General features: G+C 37.2%; 1 protein-coding gene across 12 annotated transcripts in view; it reads right to left on the reverse strand.

Moving 5' to 3' along the window:
• Nucleotides 1-22,226, reverse strand: part of LOC145450821 (uncharacterized) — a 52,655-nt gene that overhangs the window by 20,366 nt on the left and 10,063 nt on the right. Inside the window, exons 23-71 of one of the 12 annotated variants that reach the window (XM_080329326.1) lie at nt 22,003-22,212; nt 21,920-21,943; nt 21,709-21,851; nt 21,493-21,597; nt 20,937-21,108; nt 20,779-20,875; nt 19,985-20,135; nt 19,655-19,781; nt 19,486-19,599; nt 18,664-18,755; nt 18,466-18,607; nt 18,017-18,156; nt 17,284-17,394; nt 16,982-17,134; nt 16,518-16,684; nt 16,314-16,458; nt 15,899-16,059; nt 15,718-15,839; nt 14,959-15,105; nt 14,878-14,898; nt 14,651-14,784; nt 13,756-14,058; nt 13,565-13,694; nt 13,295-13,408; nt 12,612-12,847; nt 11,524-11,715; nt 11,316-11,466; nt 10,401-10,514; nt 9,765-10,340; nt 9,303-9,396; nt 9,046-9,236; nt 8,873-8,960; nt 7,425-7,615; nt 7,204-7,297; nt 6,648-6,838; nt 6,469-6,562; nt 5,792-5,982; nt 5,542-5,635; nt 4,938-5,128; nt 4,765-4,852; nt 3,317-3,507; nt 3,096-3,189; nt 2,540-2,730; nt 2,361-2,454; nt 1,684-1,874; nt 1,434-1,527; nt 830-1,020; nt 684-755; nt 8-214 (exon numbers count right to left, since the gene is read on the reverse strand). In XM_080329326.1, coding sequence (XP_080185452.1) covers nt 8-214; nt 684-755; nt 830-1,020; nt 1,434-1,527; nt 1,684-1,874; nt 2,361-2,454; nt 2,540-2,730; nt 3,096-3,189; nt 3,317-3,507; nt 4,765-4,852; nt 4,938-5,128; nt 5,542-5,635; nt 5,792-5,982; nt 6,469-6,562; nt 6,648-6,838; nt 7,204-7,297; nt 7,425-7,615; nt 8,873-8,960; nt 9,046-9,236; nt 9,303-9,396; nt 9,765-10,340; nt 10,401-10,514; nt 11,316-11,466; nt 11,524-11,715; nt 12,612-12,847; nt 13,295-13,408; nt 13,565-13,694; nt 13,756-14,058; nt 14,651-14,784; nt 14,878-14,898; nt 14,959-15,105; nt 15,718-15,839; nt 15,899-16,059; nt 16,314-16,458; nt 16,518-16,684; nt 16,982-17,134; nt 17,284-17,394; nt 18,017-18,156; nt 18,466-18,607; nt 18,664-18,755; nt 19,486-19,599; nt 19,655-19,781; nt 19,985-20,135; nt 20,779-20,875; nt 20,937-21,108; nt 21,493-21,597; nt 21,709-21,851; nt 21,920-21,943; nt 22,003-22,212 — 7,326 coding nt within the window. The remainder of the gene's footprint in view (nt 1-7; nt 215-683; nt 756-829; nt 1,021-1,433; nt 1,528-1,683; nt 1,875-2,360; nt 2,455-2,539; nt 2,731-3,095; nt 3,190-3,316; nt 3,508-4,764; nt 4,853-4,937; nt 5,129-5,541; nt 5,636-5,791; nt 5,983-6,468; nt 6,563-6,647; nt 6,839-7,203; nt 7,298-7,424; nt 7,616-8,872; nt 8,961-9,045; nt 9,237-9,302; nt 9,397-9,764; nt 10,341-10,400; nt 10,515-11,315; nt 11,467-11,523; nt 11,716-12,611; nt 12,848-13,294; nt 13,409-13,564; nt 13,695-13,755; nt 14,059-14,650; nt 14,785-14,877; nt 14,899-14,958; nt 15,106-15,717; nt 15,840-15,898; nt 16,060-16,313; nt 16,459-16,517; nt 16,685-16,981; nt 17,135-17,283; nt 17,395-18,016; nt 18,157-18,465; nt 18,608-18,663; nt 18,756-19,485; nt 19,600-19,654; nt 19,782-19,984; nt 20,136-20,778; nt 20,876-20,936; nt 21,109-21,492; nt 21,598-21,708; nt 21,852-21,919; nt 21,944-22,002; nt 22,213-22,226) is intronic. The other 11 variants (XM_080329328.1, XM_080329327.1, XM_080329329.1 and 8 more) reach the window with 11 other exon arrangements.

Here is a 22,226-nt window from a genome sequence, read left to right on the forward strand (position 1 = left end):
CACTTACCAGGAGCAAATTTGATTATAGACGAAGGCTGATCTGGTCTTGGCATGTAATCTGCTTCTGCTGTAGCTGTTTCATCGACTGTATAGCAAACAACTGATGATTCCTGATTGGTTTTCCCTGATCTTTCAACAGGAATCGTTATTTGCCCAGAAGATTCCTTGACAAAGTGTTCTGGCTCCGTAAACTGAATCTTGGGAGATGACGAGCCTGCAGAAAGATCATGGCTTATATATTGCCGGATGATAGTCGGACGATATTATTTCTACACCAAGGAAAGGATCACACAGACAGCATCAGTATTTCACACTTGACATTGGACAATTCAAACAGCATCAGTGCAAGCAGGCCGCTCTGTAGCAGACAATTTGCGATGGATCATGAAATCATGGGTGTATTTACGATAGAAGTTTGAGATGGGCATAACAGCATATCTTCCTTATGTGGAAAAGAACATTGGAAATTTGAGTGCGATAAGTATGCTTTTCAGCCTCTGACTGTGGAGTGAGTGAAGTAATACAGTTTCGTTAGTTCACCACTGCAATGTATCAAAGTTTTCAGTAAATGAGTTGGATCCACCACTGTTGCCGGAGCTGGGTGTAAGCATATATAGCCCACCTACTTGATAGTCAGTGAAGATTTTGAGAATGTCAGACCGACTCATATTAAGGAAACCCACCCTTATCAGAGTCTTTGGGGTCATCATCTTTTTGTTTGGGATCATCGTTATCTTTCATGGAGTCATCATCTTCTGTAGAATGGAGATATGAATTACGGTAGTTCGAATTACATCAAGTTCAAAAGGTAGCTATATATCCAAATTACCGGAAGGACATAAAAATCGGACTTCGTAATCTTCACAACGCTTATCTCGTTGGTCTTTATTGAGACAAGAAAATCCCGTTTTTGCATCCATAGATACTTTTTCTCCGGCACTTTCGGACGATTTCTTGGTTTTTACAAGCCTGGCTTCAATTTTATTTGGATTTTCGCAAATCTTGTTCGGATTTTCTTTTCTGCAAATGAAAGTTCCAGTACTTCTTGATTTTCGCATACATAGAAATCTGTTTGGTAGCACTCATATCGCTCATGAGATTGATATGAAGTTACAAATCATTTGTTATCGTTAACAAGGATTTGTCAAGTTAATAAGTATACTCAAATTACATATTCACACGGAAAAATAGACAGCCACGGCAGCCACGAGTGTAATCTGAGAGAAGGGGTTTGAAACACATTGGTTGCTGTCCCTTTTAAACCAAGCATCGTGTGAGGACAATGTTTTCCAGTGCCTGCCCTCACCCCAGGAAAATGGGATGTTGATGTCAATTGGAATGTTATAAGTCAAACTCGGTATATTAGTCATGTCTTTTAATTCTTGTCTATTGAATGATAATTTTGCATAAGATTCAGATGATCTGCTTCTTACCTCAGGTCCTTCAATTTCTCATGGTCACCACTAGCACTTGGATCGTCTCTGTCAAACCATGAAGTCCAAGAGTACCCGGTAGGATCAGACGAATCTAAAATAAATATGTTGGTTGAGTATAACACTAGCTAACGTAGAGTAAAAGGTCATATTTTAATGAATCAAAGCGAACATACGTAAAGCACCATAGCATAAGGGATTAGGGGAAAGACTGCATGAAAGTATGAATTTTTCAGAATGAGTTATTCACCTTTAGGACAAGCAAAGCGAACTTCATAATCTTCACAGCGTTTATCATCTTGTTTGCTGTTCAGGCACGAAAATCCTTCCTTTGCATCCATGGAGATGGTCTCTCCGGCACTTTGAGCTGCTGTCTTGGTTTTCACAAGCCTTGCTTGGATTTTACTAGGTTTTTCACAAATTTGGCCGGGATTTTCTTTCCTGTAGAAATCCAAATGAGATTGATTTTACAGTCGATCAAAATTAATCGAATGACAAAATGAGCACGATTCTTCTTAGAATGATATCAGTGCATTTACAAAAAATCAACATGAATCATTCCTATCCATTCAGAACGTTTCGGGAATAGCAGTTAGCATTAGCCAAAATGGACGTTGATAATCGAGTTAAAATATAGATAATATTACTGTTATTAAAAATTTTCACAAAAATTAAAACTCATTCTCAACTCAAGAATGTGTGTACTAACTAACAACACTACTATAACTATTCTTTACACCCCCATTGGAGTCCATGCCCAAGGGGTTGCCGCAACCAGTTTAAGAGCTACTGGCACAAATGTAGGCAAGAGTGGCATAATTAAATAAAAATGAGTTTGGAATTACAGATAAGATAAAATAAAAACATTATAATGATTTTAATTTCTTATCTTGTGTGATTCTCATTTGACTTTCACAATTGCTTTACCTGAGTTTCTCCAGTTTTTCATGGTCGCCAGTAGCTGATGGATCGTCTCTGTCATACCATTTGGTCCATTCATGCCCAGTGGGGAGATCTGAGTCTAAATTTACAAATACTATTTTAATGAAAAATTCTTTCATCACAAAGTATAGATGCGGTTAAGGTGCTGGATTATGTGTATTTACCATCCGGGCAAGAAAAGCGAACTTCATAATCTTCACATCTCTTGTCTTTTTGGTCTTTATTGAGACAAGAAAATCCTGTTTTTGCATCCATCGATACTTTTTCTCCAGCACTCTCAGAAGATTTCTTGGTTTTTACTAGCCTGGCTTCAATTTTCTTTGGCTCTTTGCATATCTTGTTCGGATTTTCTTTTCTGTAAATGAAAATGTAGTGATTCAAACATTGGCAGTAAAACTGAAATTCAGAACAGTTCATATGATCCAATATTTTGAACAAATCTGCTATTCATAGGCAATTATGGAGAGGTTTGCATAAGACTTTGTCACAAATTTAATTCACAATCGAACCACAATTGACAATTAAATTGCAAAACAAATCGGTTCATCTGGCCAAAATTTAATTTACACTAGTCTTGTCAATCTTGGTATATTGGTATTGGGTTTTGAATCTTGAACCATGACTGGCAATGTCGCGTCAAATTTGGAAGTTCTGACTTCATGACATCCATGCTTGACAATACATAGCTTCGGAAAACGCCAACACTGATCTGCTTCTTACCTCAGGTCCTTTAATTTCTCATGGTCACCACTAGCACTTGGATCGTCTCTGTCAAACCATGGAGTCCAAGAGTACCCGGTTGAATCAGACGTATCTAAAATACAAATGTTGGTTGATTCTAACGTCAGCAATGTAGGGTCAATGGCCATATTTGACCATGACAAAAGTGATTAGAGGAAGGACTGCATTAAAGTACGAATTTATCAGAATGAGTCAATCACCTTTAGGACAAGAAAAGCGAACTTCATAATCTTCACAGCGTTTATCGTCTTGTTTGCTATTCAGGCATGAAAATCCTTCCTTTGCATCCATGGAGATGTTCTCTCCAGTATCTTCTGCTGCTTTTTTGGTTTTCACAAGCCTTGCTTGGATTTTACTAGGTTTATCACAAATTTGATCGGGATTTTCCTTCCTGTACAAATCCAAATGAGATTGATTGAGCATTATCCACGGGGATGTTTTGTTACTTTACAGTAATTCAAAATTAATATTTAGATAAAATTATTATGATACTTGTTACAATGATTGGGAAAAATCGAACAGAATCATTTACTTCTAGTCTGAAAGCTTCGGTATTAGCTTACGAACTGGTTGTAATCGAGCATTGTTGTATATGGATCAGGTATATGGAGAATTACGGGAGTGGACACTATATGAGTGACATCACATGAAGCGACCAGAACCTCGTCAATGCAAACGTGAACCACTCATCAGAAGTGAACGAGGTGCCCACACACTGTACGATATACTAGTTTTAGGTGTAGATTTACGAATTATAGATGTGTAACCGGTGTGCATTAGGAATGACTTTTGTAGTTTGATGCCATAAGTAAATACCTGATAATAATGACAACAACTGACGGTAACTTTTGCAATCCTATACTCATGTCACTGTAGCAATGTGGTTTATGGATATGCGCTGCCATGAGCCACTCTAGGTAGGCCAAGATTATTTTTCACAACAAGGTGTTAAATTGGCGGGCTTATATTTGCTGATTTTATTGCAGCACTTTAAGCTAAGTAGTATAGTGGGCTTTTATAGTTATGTTCCGGGATGTGGACCTGGTTAAAATCAGAAGAAATGCGAATTGCAAAGCTCATTTTTTGCCCTTGAGATATTTTTCCATGTGATGCTAGCCTGAAGATAATGGTGGATTAGAGTTATTAAAAAAGATTTGCACAATTCATCGGGACATTAAACCTTTCGGATGACGAATTTGAATGTCTTTCACGTGACAAGCAGCCAGTAACCAGAGTAAATGAATATAATTATTTAGTTCCAGTTTCAAATCTATTGTTGTTGTTCCTCACAATTTCTCAAATTATCTTACAAAATCTAATCCACGACAATGAAGAGACAGGTTTTCCTCATCTGATCGCCTGTGCAGCAAAAATGCTCATAAATTATTGAAATGACGAATTCATTAAGCAGGAATTTGTAGTTCAGACTCATTCTGAACTAAAGAATGCATGTTTTATTATTATTATCGAAATACATCGCCCCCATTGAACTCTTTTACACCCCCTATGGTGGTACGCCCACCAATATGGAGGCAGGAGTGTTATAATAAAGATACCAATGAGTTAAAAATTATAAAATTAGAATACGTTATCCAATTTGCTTTTCCAATTTCCTGTGATTATGAGTTGAAAGTGGCACTCATCTTACCTTAGTTTCTCTAGTTTCTCATGGTCGCCGGTAGCTGATGGATCGTCTCTGTCAAACCATTTGGTCCATTCAGTGGAGGGATCTGATTCTAAAATTGTAAGCACAGTTTAAATTAGAAATATTTTCACCATACAGTACACATGCATTGACAGTGTTGGATTATGGATATTTACCGTCGGGGCATGAAAATCGAACTTCATAATCTTCACAACGCTTGTCTCGTTGGTCTTTATTGAGACAAGAAAATCCTGTTTTTGCATCCATCAATACTTTTTCTCCGGCACTTTCGGACGATTTCTTGGTTTTTACAAGCCTGGCTTCAATTTTATTTGGATTTTCGCAAATCTTGTTCGGATTTTCTTTTCTGCAAATGAAAGTTCCAGTACTTCTTGATTTTCGCATACATAGAAATCTGTTTGGTAGCACTCATATCGCTCATGAGATTGATATGAAGTTACAAATCATTTGTTATCGTTAACAAGTATTTGTCAAGTTAATAAGTATACTCAAATTACATATTCACACGGAAAAATAGACAGCCACGGCAGCCACGAGTGTAATCTGAGAGAAGGGGTTTGAAACACATTGGTTGCTGTCCCTTTTAAACCAAGCATTGTGTGAGGACAATGTTTTCCAGTGCCTGCCCTCACCCCAGGAAAATGGGATGTTGATGTCAATTGGAATGTTATAAGTCAAACTCGGTATATTAGTCATGTCTTTTAATTCTTGTCTATTGAATGATAATTTTGCATAAGATTCAGATGATCTGCTTCTTACCTCAGGTCCTTCAATTTCTCATGGTCACCACTAGCACTTGGATCGTCTCTGTCAAACCATGAAGTCCAAGAGTACCCGGTAGGATCAGACGAATCTAAAATAAATATGTTGGTTGAGTATAACACTAGCTAACGTAGAGTAAAAGGTCATATTTTAATGAATCAAAGCGAACATATGTAAAGCACCATAGCATAAGGGATTAGGGGAAAGACTGCATGAAAGTATGAATTTTTCAGAATGAGTTATTCACCTTTAGGACAAGCAAAGCGAACTTCATAATCTTCACAGCGTTTATCATCTTGTTTGCTGTTCAGGCACGAAAATCCTTCCTTTGCATCCATGGAGATGGTCTCTCCGGCACTTTGAGCTGCTGTCTTGGTTTTCACAAGCCTTGCTTGGATTTTACTAGGTTTTTCACAAATTTGGCCGGGATTTTCTTTCCTGTAGAAATCCAAATGAGATTGATTTTACAGTCGATCAAAATTAATCGAATGACAAAATGAGCACGATTCTTCTTAGAATGATATCAGTGCATTTACAAAAAATCAACATGAATCATTCCTATCCATTCAGAACGTTTCGGGAATAGCAGTTAGCATTAGCCAAAATGGACGTTGATAATCGAGTTAAAATATAGATAATATTACTGTTATTAAAAATTTTCACAAAAATTAAAACTCATTCTCAACTCAAGAATGTGTGTACTAACTAACAACACTACTATAACTATTCTTTACACCCCCATTGGAGTCCATGCCCAAGGGGTTGCCGCAACCAGTTTAAGAGCTACTGGCACAAATGTAGGCAAGAGTGGCATAATTAAATAAAAATGAGTTTGGAATTACAGATAAGATAAAATAAAAACATTATAATGATTTTAATTTCTTATCTTGTGTGATTCTCATTTGACTTTCACAATTGCTTTACCTGAGTTTCTCCAGTTTTTCATGGTCGCCAGTATCTGATGGATCGTCTCTGTCATACCATTTGGTCCATTCATGCCCAGTGGGGAGATCTGAGTCTAAATTTACAAATACTATTTTAATGAAAAATTCTTTCATCACAAAGTATAGATGCGGTTAAGGTGCTGGATTATGTGTATTTACCATCCGGGCAAGAAAAGCGAACTTCATAATCTTCACATCTCTTGTCTTTTTGGTCTTTATTGAGACAAGAAAATCCTGTTTTTGCATCCATCGATACTTTTTCTCCAGCACTCTCAGAAGATTTCTTGGTTTTTACTAGCCTGGCTTCAATTTTCTTTGGCTCTTTGCATATCTTGTTCGGATTTTCTTTTCTGTAAATGAAAATGTAGTGATTCAAACATTGGCAGTAAAACTGGAATTCAGAACAGTTCATATGATCCAATATTTTGAACAAATCTGCTATTCATAGGCAATTATGGAGAGGTTTGCATAAGACTTTGTCACAAATTTAATTCACAATCGAACCACAATTGACAATTAAATTGCAAAACAAATCGGTTCATCTGGCCAAAATTTAATTTACACTAGTCTTGTCAATCTTGGTATATTGGTATTGGATTTTGAATCTTGAACCATGACTGGCAATGTCGCGTCAAATTTGGAAGTTCTGACTTCATGACATCCATGCTTGACAATACATAGCTTCGGAAAACGCCAACACTGATCTGCTTCTTACCTCAGGTCCTTTAATTTCTCATGGTCACCACTAGCACTTGGATCGTCTCTGTCAAACCATGGAGTCCAAGAGTACCCGGTTGAATCAGACGTATCTAAAATACAAATGTTGGTTGATTCTAACGTCAGCAATGTAGGGTCAATGGCCATATTTGACCATGACAAAAGTGATTAGAGGAAGGACTGCATTAAAGTACGAATTTATCAGAATGAGTCAATCACCTTTAGGACAAGAAAAGCGAACTTCATAATCTTCACAGCGTTTATCGTCTTGTTTGCTATTCAGGCATGAAAATCCTTCCTTTGCATCCATGGAGATGTTCTCTCCAGTATCTTCTGCTGCTTTTTTGGTTTTCACAAGCCTTGCTTGGATTTTACTAGGTTTATCACAAATTTGATCGGGATTTTCCTTCCTGTACAAATCCAAATGAGATTGATTGAGCATTATCCAGGGGGATGTTTTGTTACTTTACAGTAATTCAAAATTAATATTTAGATAAAATTATTATGATACTTGTTACAATGATTGGGAAAAATCGAACAGAATCATTTACTTCTAGTCTGAAAGCTTCGGTATTAGCTTACGAACTGGTTGTAATCGAGCATTGTTGTATATGGATCAGGTATATGGAGAATTACGGGAGTGGACACTATATGAGTGACATCACATGAAGCGACCAGAACCTCGTCAATGCAAACGTGAACCACTCATCAGAAGTGAACGAGGTGCCCACACACTGTACGATATACTAGTTTTAGGTGTAGATTTACGAATTATAGATGTGTAACCGGTGTGCATTAGGAATGACTTTTATTGTTTGATGCCATAAGTAAATACCTGATAATAATGACAGCAACTGACGGTAACTTTTGCAATCCTATACTCATGTCACTGTAGCAATGTGGTTTATGGATATGCGCTGCCATGAGCCACTCTAGGTAGGCCAAGATTATTTTTCACAACAAGGTGTTAAATTGGCGGGCTTATATTTGCTGATTTTATTGCAGCACTTTAAGCTAAGTAGTATAGTGGGCTTTTATAGTTATGTTCCGGGATGTGGACCTGGTTAAAATCAGAAGAAATGCGAATTGCAAAGCTCATTTTTTGCCCTTGAGATATTTTTCCATGTGATGCTAGCCTGAAGATAATGGTGGATTAGAGTTATTAAAAAAGATTTGCACAATTCATCGGGACATTAAACCTTTCGGATGACGAATTTGAATGTCTTTCACGTGACAAGCAGCCAGTAACCAGAGTAAATGAATATAATTATTTAGTTCCAGTTTCAAATCTATTGTTGTTGTTCCTCACAATTTCTCAAATTATCTTACAAAATCTAATCCACGACAATGAAGAGACAGGTTTTCCTCATCTGATCGCCTGTGCAGCAAAAATGCTCATAAATTATTGAAATGACGAATTCATTAAGCAGGAATTTGTAGTTCAGACTCATTCTGAACTAAAGAATGCATGTTTTATTATTATTATCGAAATACATCGCCCCCATTGAACTCTTTTACACCCCCTATGGTGGTACGCCCACCAATATGGAGGCAGGAGTGTTATAATAAAGATACCAATGAGTTAAAAATTATAAAATTAGAATACGTTATCCAATTTGCTTTTCCAATTTCCTGTGATTATGAGTTGAAAGTGGCACTCATCTTACCTTAGTTTCTCTAGTTTCTCATGGTCGCCGGTAGCTGATGGATCGTCTCTGTCAAACCATTTGGTCCATTCAGTGGAGGGATCTGATTCTAAAATTGTAAGGACAGTTTAAATTAGAAATATTTTCACCATACAGTACACATGCATTGACAGTGTTGGATTATGGATATTTACCGTCGGGGCATGAAAATCGAACTTCATAATCTTCACAACGCTTGTCTCGTTGGTCTTTATTGAGACAAGAAAATCCTGTTTTTGCATCCATCGATACTTTTTCTCCGGCACTTTCAGAAGGTTTCTTGCTTTTTACTAGCCTGGCTTGAATTTTCTTTGGCTCTTCGCAAATCTTGTTTGGATTTTCTTTCCTGCGAAAGAAAACAAAATTTGATACCACTACTTGTAGAGTAATGGAGTTATCAAAATATTCTTACTTAAGGTCCTTCAGTTTCTCGTGGTCTCCACTAGCACTTGGATTATCCCTATCAAACCACTGAGTCCATTCGTATTCAGTAGCATCCGTCGAGTCTAGGAGTAGAAAATTTCTTTGCAATGCACAAAAAGATGAATTTCGATAAAGGCAGAAACTTAATACTTTGCTAACATTCGTAAAATGTAATTAAAGGAACAACATTAAAATATGAAGCAGAAAACACCTGTACCGAGAATGACCTCTATCCGCTAACCCCTGTTGCCAGTTTATTGATAATGGAATTCTGAAATATACACTCGCTTATGCAATACATAATACAGGCACAAGAGGACACTACAACATCCTAGTAAATTACAAGCATAGCCAATGACACTAGATAATGTTTTTCAACCCGAAAAGCACAATAGAGGGGCAGCATCTAATTTAAGAAACTTCCATAGTCCATCTACATTTCTCAACGTACCTTGCGCAGCACATAAAGACACAATCGTTAAATCCACGGCAGCATCCAGATCTTCGTAATCTTTAGGATTCTGCACTAAACTGGGATCGCTAGCAATTGCGTTCAGATACTTTCGGTTCACGTCACCAATGCCGAGCGCCACAACCTTGGACACGGCCTGTAAGTTTCTAGCCTCGTCCGTGAATTTACCTCTCGATTTGCCGACGGTGATTACGATCGTGACGCCGGGAACGTCCGATCTGCGGCCAGACGACAGAGTGAATTTTTTCTTTGACGCGAATTCAAGAGCATTACTAATTCTCCTGCCACCGCTCGTGTATCGCAAATCTTTAACGGCGGATATGAGTCCTTCTTTATTATCGGCGTAAGTGTCAAGCTGCCATTGATCACGGTAGCCCCGATTGTAAGTCATCATGCCGACCAAAATATTTTTCTGACCGATTTCCAGTCTTTCGATAACGTTTGCAACAAAGGTTTTTACTGATTCGAAATTCGATTTCCCGACAGATCCGCTCGATTCCACAATGAAAAGAAGATCTGTTTTGGCCGTTGCAACGCATTTATCACCATCAGAGGCTGTGAGAAGTAGATGGTTTAGTATGCTATCATAGTCATCTGCAGTAATCAGCTACTGACCTAATTCACATTGAGTCCCTTTGAACCCGTCCGCACATTTACAGGAGAATCTGGTGTCTTCTGTTTCTGTGCACGTACCACCATTTTTACATGGATCAGTAGAGCAAGGACCCTCTGTAAAATAATGCGCACATGATACAAATGCCTTGAGGATTTATGCCATCCGTGCTGTAACATTTCTTTTCTAACGACTTACGAAATGAGATCAAGTTGAGGTGAACTGTAGGGCTAGAGCTGAATAAAATATTATATAACGGTACAATTTTGTCAGAAGACTATATCCTGATCGTCACACGATTACAAAATAAAACATGATGACAGTACTACATGCTCACTTGATCAGTCTTTTGAATCACATTGAAATAATTCATTGCAATAAAACTCTCAATTACTTTATAACTGATGTGTTGAGTACTTATCTTGAAGGTTTTGCGTGTGCCCCTCATTAAGAGTTAACGGCACAATACCAAGCATTGATTACAAATGAAAATGATAAGTATGACGTATCAATGCTATTCTAAAAATGAACTCTAGACGAAGCTAGCTCTAGCGATAGCTATACGGTAGTCATAACAAAGAAAAAGTGTGAGAATTAGATTTATACAATACAAGGGAAAACATTTGACACGTCAATTTAAATCCTGCTATCGTGCTTTCTAATATTACATTGTTACATCATACTCTACAAACTCGTTTTCATTTGAATCACAGTTTAGATGCTTAGTATTTTATCGTTAAGTCTTGATAAGGAGCACACAAAAAGTTTTTGAGCCTAAATAATCATGTTGTCCTGCCAACCATGTTAGAGCTTAGTACCCCTGTGGCCTTAACAGAAATAATTGTAAACTCTTCCAATACGGTGACTTCATGAAAGATTAGTCTATATTCTATAAATGAGTATAAGTCTATACGTACTTAGAGATTTGCAAATCAAATTGAACATCAATCCGTGAATGGTATCTAATTCGTAAAATGATTTGATGAGCCTCGAAAATATTTCGATCGGAGCAGAAGCCATCGCATCCAGTTGAGACTTCCTGGCATTTTTCACTCCGAGCGCCAATACCTTTATGTGGAAAGTCGTGAGTGGAAATTCTCAGACGGAAATTTTAGATATATTTACATATGACTCTTTTCTGAGTTCAACAGATGGAGATGTCACTCTATCATACGACTTTCCGTCCGTTATGATAACTGTGACCGCATCGATACCCTTTCTTCGTCCTTGAGACTTGCTGAATTTTTGTTTTGTCATAGCCGAGATGGCGTTTCCTGTCTTTGTGCCACCTCTTGTATAATCCAGAGATTCGATAGCCTGCAAGAAGAGAACAAAGTCAAATTTTATCAATGGAATAAGTGATTGGAGTCACAGATGGTACATCTGTCGAAACTGTGTTTAGAAAATTGCTAAACCAGTATCTTGTGTTTAATGATTGTGACTTGGAAAATACAACATAGTGGAATTACTTTGAATCATAATTACAAAATCTTTGATGCAGGAGAATGGTTTCACTCGTCCCCAGAGGTGTTCAGTAATGATGTTCTACTTTTTTGGAGTACCTAATTAGATTTTGCCTATATGTATTGCTCATTTAAAGTAATTATGTTTTTACATTTCTTTCATTTCCACTTAACCACTTTTTGGGCAAAATTACATACTTTAAACTTTGTAAAGTAGAAAAGAGTTTTGGGAGAATTATGCATTGCTTTTATGAGTGAAATTGTCATAACAACAAGAAAAATGGCCTCGTATCACGGAAACTGAATTTGTTATGAAAATCATGCCTATTCGTAGTACCATTAGTCATTTTGCGTTAGACAAAATGATGCACCCTTCAGTTTCGAAAATATTCACCACAGATTAACTGCTAAAAGTTTGTGACCTATCGAACAAATATACTTTTGAAATTTACATACTCGAGTACTTCCTAATTTTCCCGGAAGTAGTTTTGGCATGTCTTGAAAATCGCTACTTCTACTCGTAGTTGAGAAATTTATAGCAGTACTTCAATTTAAAATTGAGTACAACTTTTACCACCTCTGATCATGGCATTTAAGCTGATCTTTCAACATACTGCTCCCTACTATCGAGCGAATCGTGAGAATAAAGTTAGCCTCACGAACGGCAAATTTAGTAGAAGCCAAAATACCAACAGGAGTAGTAGCATCTCTAAATGACTTAAGGAAACATGGTTGAATATCAGTTCCCACCTTGACGAGAGAGTCCTGGTCTTTGTATTTGTTGAGGCTCCACCGATCCTTGTAACGATGGTTGAAAGTGGCCAGCCCAACTTGCACGTCGCCGGGTCCGATTTTAAACATTTTCACGATGCCAACCATGAATTTTAGGAACATTTTGAAATTTCTTGCGCCGACCGAACCGCTCGAATCCACCAAGAATATCAGATCGATAATCGCTTTTTGGCGACATTCTTCGGCGCCATCGTCTGGTGCAGTAAAACAATATGTTTGTATCGGGACATGGTAAAATCAGAGGTGGACAAAATTTTTGCACTTTGATTTTGTAAAATAGTAAGTAGTTTGTGGATGGCTTTACAGGACTTTTAAGAATGAAATTGTCGTAAAAACTAGTGAAATATCCCTGTATCAAGGTGTTTGAATGTAATTTTGAAAATAGCTTCTATTTGCAATGTCTTGAGTCTTGTTGGGTTAGTCACAAAGACACATCTTGCAATTCTAGAAGTAGCCACATCTGATCACGTGGTAAAAGTATATGACCTCTCGGTCGAATTTATTCATTGAAACTATTTACTAGAGCACTACTTCATTTGCTACATCCAAAAGGATTTAGGACGTTATTTCTATTTCTATCGGAGTATCAATGCTGGGTACGTTTACCACCTCCGGCTGAAAGATATCAATAATTTAGCTACCGTTTTCGCAATTATCTCCGGAAAATCCATCAGGACACGAGCATGTGTACTTTCCTTTGTCTTCGGGATAACAAATTCCGCCGTTCACGCAGGGATCTTTTGTGCACGGGTCTTCTGTAATACATTGTGAATGTAAACTTTAACACTAAGCAACTTATAAGCTTGGAATATATCGGGAGATTTGCTGTAATCGATGAAAGAAATCAAACTTAAGCTTGTGACTGGAAACATATACATGATTGATGATGTAAAATGTATGCTGAAAAATACCTTGCTCATAGCATACGGCGTTCAGTATCACATCTACCACAGATCCAAGCTCATCAAAGTCGTTTACCAACAGCGCGAATTTATCTTTCGGTTTGGAAGCAATCGCATTCAGTTCCTTTTCCACGGCATTCTGTAATGGCACGATGAATATTTGATAAGATATTTCCCAACTGGCTTCTCCAAGAACCCACCTTGACACCGATGGCAATGACTGTCGCTTTTTTCTGAAGCATATACGCTGGCGTTGATACTTCGTCGTATGATTTTCCGTCTGTGACCACAGCGACCACCGCTGGTACGCCGGGTCTGCGACCAGCAAGCGCCGTCAGTTTTTGATCGTGAACGAAAGTAAGAGCTTTCCCTGTCTTAGTTCCACCTTTGCGATACGGAATGTCGCCTATTGCCGAAAGCAAATCCTCTTTGTTCGGGTACTTATTGAGAGCCCACAAGTCTCGGGGTCCGCGTGTAAATGTGATAGCGCCGACTTGGACGTCCTGTTTTTTCAAAATTCAGTATTAGTAAAGTATTACGTATTTATAATCCAATATTGATGAGTAGAGAAGGGCAAAGTTATGTCTGCGTTGAATCAAGGTGTATTGACATGAGTTGCTTTTATGCTTTTAGTATTAAGAGTCAAATCTCGTTATGGTAAATTTATAGAATTTTCAGTCTAATCCGGTGCACTTTAATTGTCTCCCCTGGGAGCGATTTTGGGAGACGGAGGCGAAAATAGTGTTGAAGTTGAAGAGAAGCACAACAACTTGAGCAGGTGGATACAACCTTCGTGAATACTACAGGAAAGAATAAGGATAACCTTACTGATGACTGATGGGGCGATAAAGATATGTCGAAAAATGGACGATGAGTCTAACCGATGAATATGTTGAAATCAAGAGAGCACCAAGGTAAAGATCATTCACCCATTCCTGTGAGAGTATACTTTTTTGCTCGTTGTATCGAATTTTTTGCTCGTTGATTCTATGTTGAAAGAAAATTGTTGCACGCCTAAAATGCTACACAATTTACATGGTCAGCAGTGTATGTAGCAGCCCCCCTCTGCTGTTCTAAATTAATTGCTACAGTTACCTTTGGTCCAACGGGTAACGCATCTACGATTTGCTGCACGAATTTCTTGACAATCTGGAAATTTCGGTAGCCCACTGATCCACTCGAGTCAAGAACAAGGATGAGATCAACGGTGCTGCCTCCAGAACAGCCGGCTGCGAGAAAAATAATAGTTTATTCAACGATACATATTTAGAACTATATTTGAATAGTAATCAGAATTTTAGAACATGAGTATTGGCACTTACGTGGCGCCGGTGGTGGTGAATCTAAAAATATGACATGTATAAATGACACAGTTGTGGTCGTGGCATGGGTGAAAGGCTTACCGGCAAGTGGTCCTTTACAATTGAATTCCCCTAATTTGTTTGAAATGCATAATTCATTTTTGTTGCACTTTGACTCTATGCAATCAAACTGGTTAGCACCAGTACAACTGCAAGTTTGTGTACAGTCTGAATTCATGACCGAGTAACCTGCAAAGACATATTACAATGTGTTGACAGCAATAATTGGTCGCAGAATGTCAGAAAGTGACGAAGTCAGTTTACATCTGAAAATTGTGGTGCATATTCGCGCAGATTAAGAAATGGAGGATATTGAATCGAAAGATACCATATAATACCCCTGCAATAGTTCGTAAAAATAGAAGTACCTCACGAAATCCAACTAGAGCTGCTACATAGGATTTCAGCTACTATCCAAATAAACGAGATTCTAATATTTAAAGAGCTTCTTGGAGGTACCGTACTTCAGTATACAATTGAATAGTATATTCATATTGAAACGAACCCGAATATTTCCGGCTGACACTCGTCAGGGGTGATCGTCAGCAACTAGTAGAGAATGGGAAAGAACATTGTATATCAACAATCGTATCTCGACGTCATATTTTGAGATAGGATTGTTGATATACAATGTTCTTTCCAATTCTCTACTAGTTGCTGACGGTTACCCCTGACGAGTGTCAGCAGAAAATATTCGGCTTCATTTCAATATGAATATACTATTCAATACTAATATTTTCGACAAAAAATAATAATCACCAATTGTTACTGCATCATGACTTTTTTTTAGATTTGAATTACCTTTGGAAACATATCCAGCGCCATTAACAACACATCCACATTCTGAAATCTCAATGCAATCTTCGCCGTCTTTAACAAATCCCGGTTCGCACACGCAGTCCTCAACATCCGGTAACGTGCACCTGAAAAATAGTAAGTTTATAAACCTGGCAATACATTTTGGCAGACACGGATTTCTTACGAATCAGGAGCGAATGGATCGGTGCACGTTCGAGGACAGCCAGAGGCACAGCCTTTATATTGGCTGTTAGGAGGGCATTTGAGGGCGAAATTTGTCTCTTGCCGCCAATCGCAGACTTTCACTTTCTTTTCTTGACACTCCCCAGCAAAGGCATCCAGCGCCTGAAAAGAATCAAAACCATCTCAAAATTGCAATGGAGAATTCTACATTACATAAATGCACATTTGAGGTACAATTGTAATCTAGGAAGGATTTCTTATTTCTTGTAAGAGAATGTCAACAAGCTCTTATCAGAGTTGTATATCAGTAAACTATATATTGCATAAAGCGTGTGCACATATCCGTATGGCAGTACAGCATTTCATATCCATATATTCCTTCACATATTTGGGAAATTATACAAAAATCCACTTACATCTTCAAGAACTTTCCTATCACCTTCGTAAGCACATACGTCGAACACACAATTTTCAAACAAGTGCCCCGTGTCCATCTTTTCGATACATTTACCAAACGGACCTTTCACATCTTTTAATGGCCCGCAAAAATCTTTACCAGAACTGCAAATACACAAAAACACCATTATACCGGCACTCATCTGCCAATGTGCAGTAATTACTATTTTTTTTTCATTTCGGAAGAGCAGATAAATTCCTCCGGCGTAGGTATGTTGCAAGTGCCGATCTGGTTGCTATTTCCGAATGGATTTGGCTTGGAAAGTTTACCATCTGGTAGCATCAAATCGTTCTTTTTATTCCCATCAAAGTCAGAGCATAATCCTTCCACCTTGAGACAAATACATTGATTAGAATACTAAAATCTGCCTTCTAATTGATCACAATGTCCTCTCAGTTCCGATGCAGAGAATTATTACCCAAAGTCATTTTTCGCATTGATGGAGCCAGCCGTAGCCAATAAAGTCATAAATAAAGTTGTTTAAAATATGAAGCTAGTTTTAGAATCTAGATAATTCATCTTGAAACATTCTGAATTAGGAAACTTGGGTTTGAAGCTATATCAAACTTGGGTTTGAAGCTATACCCTTTGAGGCAATATTTTCCAATGTTGTAACGAATTATATACCTTTCCTTTGTAGCTCTCGGGAATGTAGGTCAAAACATAAAACTTTTTGCTCAATATCTTCAGTCCAAAATCTGTTTTCACAACATAGTAACGGCCCATTTTGGTCACAGAAAATCTGGGTTCTTTGTAGCTGCGATACATCTTCCCATTTATCTGAATAGATACAATGCTCGATATTAAATGTAGATTAGAAAGGATAGGACAATGATGGAAAAATTGATATCCCAGAAAGGAATGGACTGTATCATATCCAAAGATCTCTTCAGGTACTTGTCACCATGAAACAACAAAAACTCAATTACTTTTGGACGTCCTCCGTGAACAAATTCGATCACAACATCACCTCCGTAAAGATAGATTGTGGCCCGTTTTGTGTAAGCAACTCTCGGCTTTTTCCTTTTTTCATTTTCAACCTTAAAATGAGTGTTGATTAGACAATAAAATCGTTAATCAATGCATTGCACATCTCAGTTGTTGCAACATGAAGTTATTACAACCCACTGGGTTGCTTGGGTTTCATTACATATATGCTATGAAAGAGTTTGACTAGTTATTCTCTTGCACATCATATTGAAATAGGTTAATGATAGGGATGGTTTCCGACTTGAGTTTTTCAGGACAGACATAATTGCAGCTGCACTACAAATTATCTAGTGTTTGTCTTACAACTGTACAAAATTTTGATTTACGATAGAGCATCAGCTATTGCTTCTGACATTGCAATAATGTAAATGACCTTGATTTGTTAATACATACAATGCATTTAAAGAGATTCAAAATCGGATTTATCACATTTGAATTCATCTGGAATTGCATTAATGAATCTTAAATGCGTGATTCATACAGAATTCTCATAAAAAGAAAATCCAGTACAATTGCAATTTCTGGTACACAACACACGACCAAGTAGATTAGCTAGAGTAATGTTATAAAATATGTTGCACATCAAACCAGAGATGATATCAAATGATTTCACGATAAACCCATCCAGCATCCACTCAATTATGTAGCACCAAAAAAGTAAAAAATACATACTTGAATATCGAAAAATTCAAGGTCGGTAGCATCGTCTTTTCTTTTAGTGAGAGTGTAATTGCATTTCCCCATGAAATTATATTTTTTATTGTCATAGGTTACATAATGAGGATCTCCCCATACGAGACATTTTCCAAAACCTGTCAAAGATGAAGCAAAATAATGAGTCGGGTTATTGTATGATAATAACTGCAGTTGGACCTATAATTAGTAAATCATAATGCAAACTGAAATTGGTTTTTATTCTCGATTAGTTTAATATAATGGGTGAAATGTCTCCCAGGAGTATAGTGAATATATTTTATTCGTCCTTCCAAATTATTTATGACTTGATGATTTACTGAAGTAAATTTATGAAGAAACTATACAAAATACAGCAAGAACAGGAGAAATATAGGAAAATAGAAGAAGAGTCTCTAATGTCTACTAATATAAAATGGTGTACTCACTCGCCGGTTGACAACCCAAAGCTCCCTTGTCGTTGACAGAGCAAAATGTGCCTTCCTTACACATTGCTTTCTCGCATGATAGCGATCCGTCCGAACAGGTGCATTTCTCAGCGCAATTTGTAGTGTAGAATTTCGTTCCCGACTAAATGTTGGCATGATAATCACTATAAATCACGCTTCAGATTACGTTTGCCTTACCTTGTAATACTTCCCATCTCGCATGCAACCACATTTCTCTTTCTTGACACATTCTTTGCCAGACATCACGTATCCCTGGTTGCATTCACAGCCTGGAAATAAAAAAATGTTCAGAGATGAGAATAGTATTATCAACTGGAATGAAATCAATACACAGGAATGAAAACATAATATTGAAAACTATTTGATATTCTCATGTGTGCAGATCTTTCGTTGTTTTGAAAAATATACCATAGTTTCTATTGAACTTACACACATTCCAGGGTTATCATTTCAGTAGATTTTGCAATTGAAATTGCCAAACATTGAATTCTATTTTAATGACTGATAAATGTAATAATTCTTTTCAATGAAAACAATTTCAATCCGGTCATCTATGGTTATGAATCTCTTGATGTCCCAATAAATTCAAATACTAGCCTGCAGTAAAGACTAACGGATCCCGATTTTATGTAATTATTTTGTCTACCAACACTAGTTACTTTAATGATATATTCAGTTATTTTTCATTCAGCGTGCATGACTTATATTTTACATGTTCTCATTGTCATCATTATCTTTACGCCAAGGTCGCTGTATTAAATATAGGCTATTCATAACTGTTTCGACTCCTTCCAATCTTTTTTCATTGTTATGTAATCTTGTGGTGTTTCAAAATAATGGAAACAATGAGTGAATGAATAAATGTTAATACAGATTTGTCTGCATATGTGGATTACATTGTACCTATCGTACGGAGCACATGTACATTATAACGGGATGGAATAACTGCCTCAGTATTCAGGCCAGTCATTTAGCTGGATCAAAGATATTAAAAATTACCTTCAGAGCATTGCTTCTCATTGCAATCAGCTTTGATTTGATCAGCTCCGGCACAAAGTTCTTGACATGGCTTCACACACTCCTTGTATTGAGAATGTTCCGGACAGATGGGCGCTGAATTGCATAGAAATTAGTATATTTCCAGCACCGGAAAAATAATTTTACAGACTTCTTTTGCATTTTTCTCTCCAATTACAGCTGGCGTTGAAAGCTTTACAATTTTCATTGTACGATGCCAAATGGTTTTCAAGGGATTCCTGAGATCCCTCTGTGATACACGCGTCCCTCATGCAGCTCTGAGTAAGGAGAGTGCAATGAATAAAATTCATATCACAGCAAGATTATTCCATGAATGAATATGTATTATCAATAACGATAAATTAATGTCAAACAACTGATAGTAAATTTTGAAGTGTTGATGAAGCAAAAGTGCTCATGACAAGAAGCTAGCGAGATATTTTTCTATTCAATATGTGTTATCATTATAATCTGCACTTACATCAAAGAGTTTTTTTGAGTCGATCTCGTCCATACAATTAACAAAGCAATCGTCAGGGTCGATCATGATATTGCATGAACATTCACCAGTGTCGAATTCTTTTTCACAGTTCGGGGCTTCCACAGGAGGTGCGTCAGCCATAGGTTGACACCTAAATGAGAAATTGAAGGTTCTTTTAGCAGATAGTACGGGAAATATCAGTGATTCAAAAAAGGACTTATTCTGTGGTTAGTATCATTATGAAAGACATTCAATTACCAGTCACTACACTAGTCATGGTTACAAGTACAGTACCCAAAGTGTTAACGAAGTCACACTTGACTAGATACTGCATTTAGTTCTCCTAACCAAAACTTACCCTCCATTGCAAAATGTTTTCAGATAGAAAGCCGATTTTTGGTTGCTTGACATCATTATATCATTGAATTCAATATAATATGAGGTTGATACAGTCCAAGTATCATACTCGTGGAAGAGAGTGTTTGAATTACTCTTACTTGTGGTAGCATTAGTCATTCCCGCAATGTCACGGAGATAAAGTTCGAAATTCCAAAAGTTTTTATGAGCTATCGAGATGTGCAAGTCTAGTGTATGTCATTCATAAGTAATTGCTACCAGTACACCCTCGAGTACATTTCAAACCTCATTTCTTACCCCCAATTGAAAAAGTTCCAGTATGCATTGCAAATTTATATTTGCAAACCCTACTAGTTACTGATTGACTGATACTTAGCAGTTCCATTTACTACTACGACCGTCCAAGAAATACAAAATAACATGATGTGTTATCTTACATCATATCATCGCCGATCTTCCATTTCTGTATATATACAGGCGGATCCAACTGATCAAGGTCATCCTCTTTATCGTCGTTGTTATTTCCACACAATCCTACATGATCAAAAATATTCTCAATTCGAAAACAGCAAGGGCAGGTTACTATATGAAATACCTTTGACACAGTCTTTGTAGTATTTTGGCAAGCCGATATTTAAGTTCCCTGTTTCAGTTAAGCTTACGATCAATCCGGCATCTGTTTTATACTCGATAGCATTTCCGTTCCTGATGATCATCAAGCCGTAATTTTTCTTCGAATATGGAAGATTTACAATTTCGCCATCAACCTGAAACATAACATTAAGACAGTCTGTAAACTGCAGCATATAATTTCAACATCCTTCGAATGGACTCCGAATGGAAAATGTATAGGATGCTGAGAAAGATTTATTTGAAAACAGGACCAGTACAGTTGAATAACTCTATAAAATGGCTAATCAAGTTGTTCATGAAGAAATCGAATTTTCGAAATCTGATGTTAAAATAACAAGGAGATATTCATATAGCTGATAGCAAGGGTACATAAAGAAAAGTCATCCTTGTTTTAATACTAGAATTGTGTAAATTGAGAATATATCATTTGTACTGGAATGTGGTGTTTGAATAAGTGTTAAAATCAATACACAACACAACAGCAGGCTAATTTAGCAGTTAAATCTGGGATTGCTTACCCTCACAAGCATTCCTCTAAATAATTCTGTAAACATCCCGTCCGCACGAATCACAACTTGTTTCAAAGCTGAAACTTGCCCTGTACTGGCAGGGTCTTTTTCCACCTAAAATCGTGTACATTTCAATTGCATAGCAACCCTTGTTTGAATTTTAACACCGAAATTTCAAACGCAACAGCATGGATACAAAATCCAAATATTTGTATAGAGACTAACCTCAATAGTGATTTTTGGAGTGTTCTTGCAGTCTGAATCCAGCAGTAGATATCTACAAGAGGCGCTGAACTCGTATTCTCCAGCATCAAACGTTTCAAAATGTCTTCCGTTAATTAATCCGCACCACTTCTCCGTTACAGAGGCTAATTTAGTATAAAAAATAAGGTGAAACATTGAAATCTATTTTCATTCGTGGAAAAACCATATCTACCTGGAGGCTGCTTGACTTCTGGTTCTGAAAAGATTCGGGGTTCAGTTAGAAGAGATAAAAAAATATGTGAATTTGTGACATACCATCAAGTTCCTTGTCGTTGATGAGTATTTTCGTCGTTTCTGGTTCTTTGATTGTAGCTTTGCTGGGAAATTGCAGTGAAACGTAAAATGTTTCGATCCCTTCCAAAACCGGCTTCTCGTTGTCGTCGAGAATATGGATGGTCACTGGAACTTCTCGTTGCTCCGCAGCAAACTCAATCAGTTTTTCAACTGGTTTAAAATCTTCATTTTCTGAAACGATACAA

Source organism: Botryllus schlosseri, chromosome 11, assembly GCF_051294905.1.
Source record: "Botryllus schlosseri isolate E-star chromosome 11, Bs_hap1, whole genome shotgun sequence".
Taxonomy (NCBI): domain Eukaryota; kingdom Metazoa; phylum Chordata; class Ascidiacea; order Stolidobranchia; family Styelidae; genus Botryllus; species Botryllus schlosseri.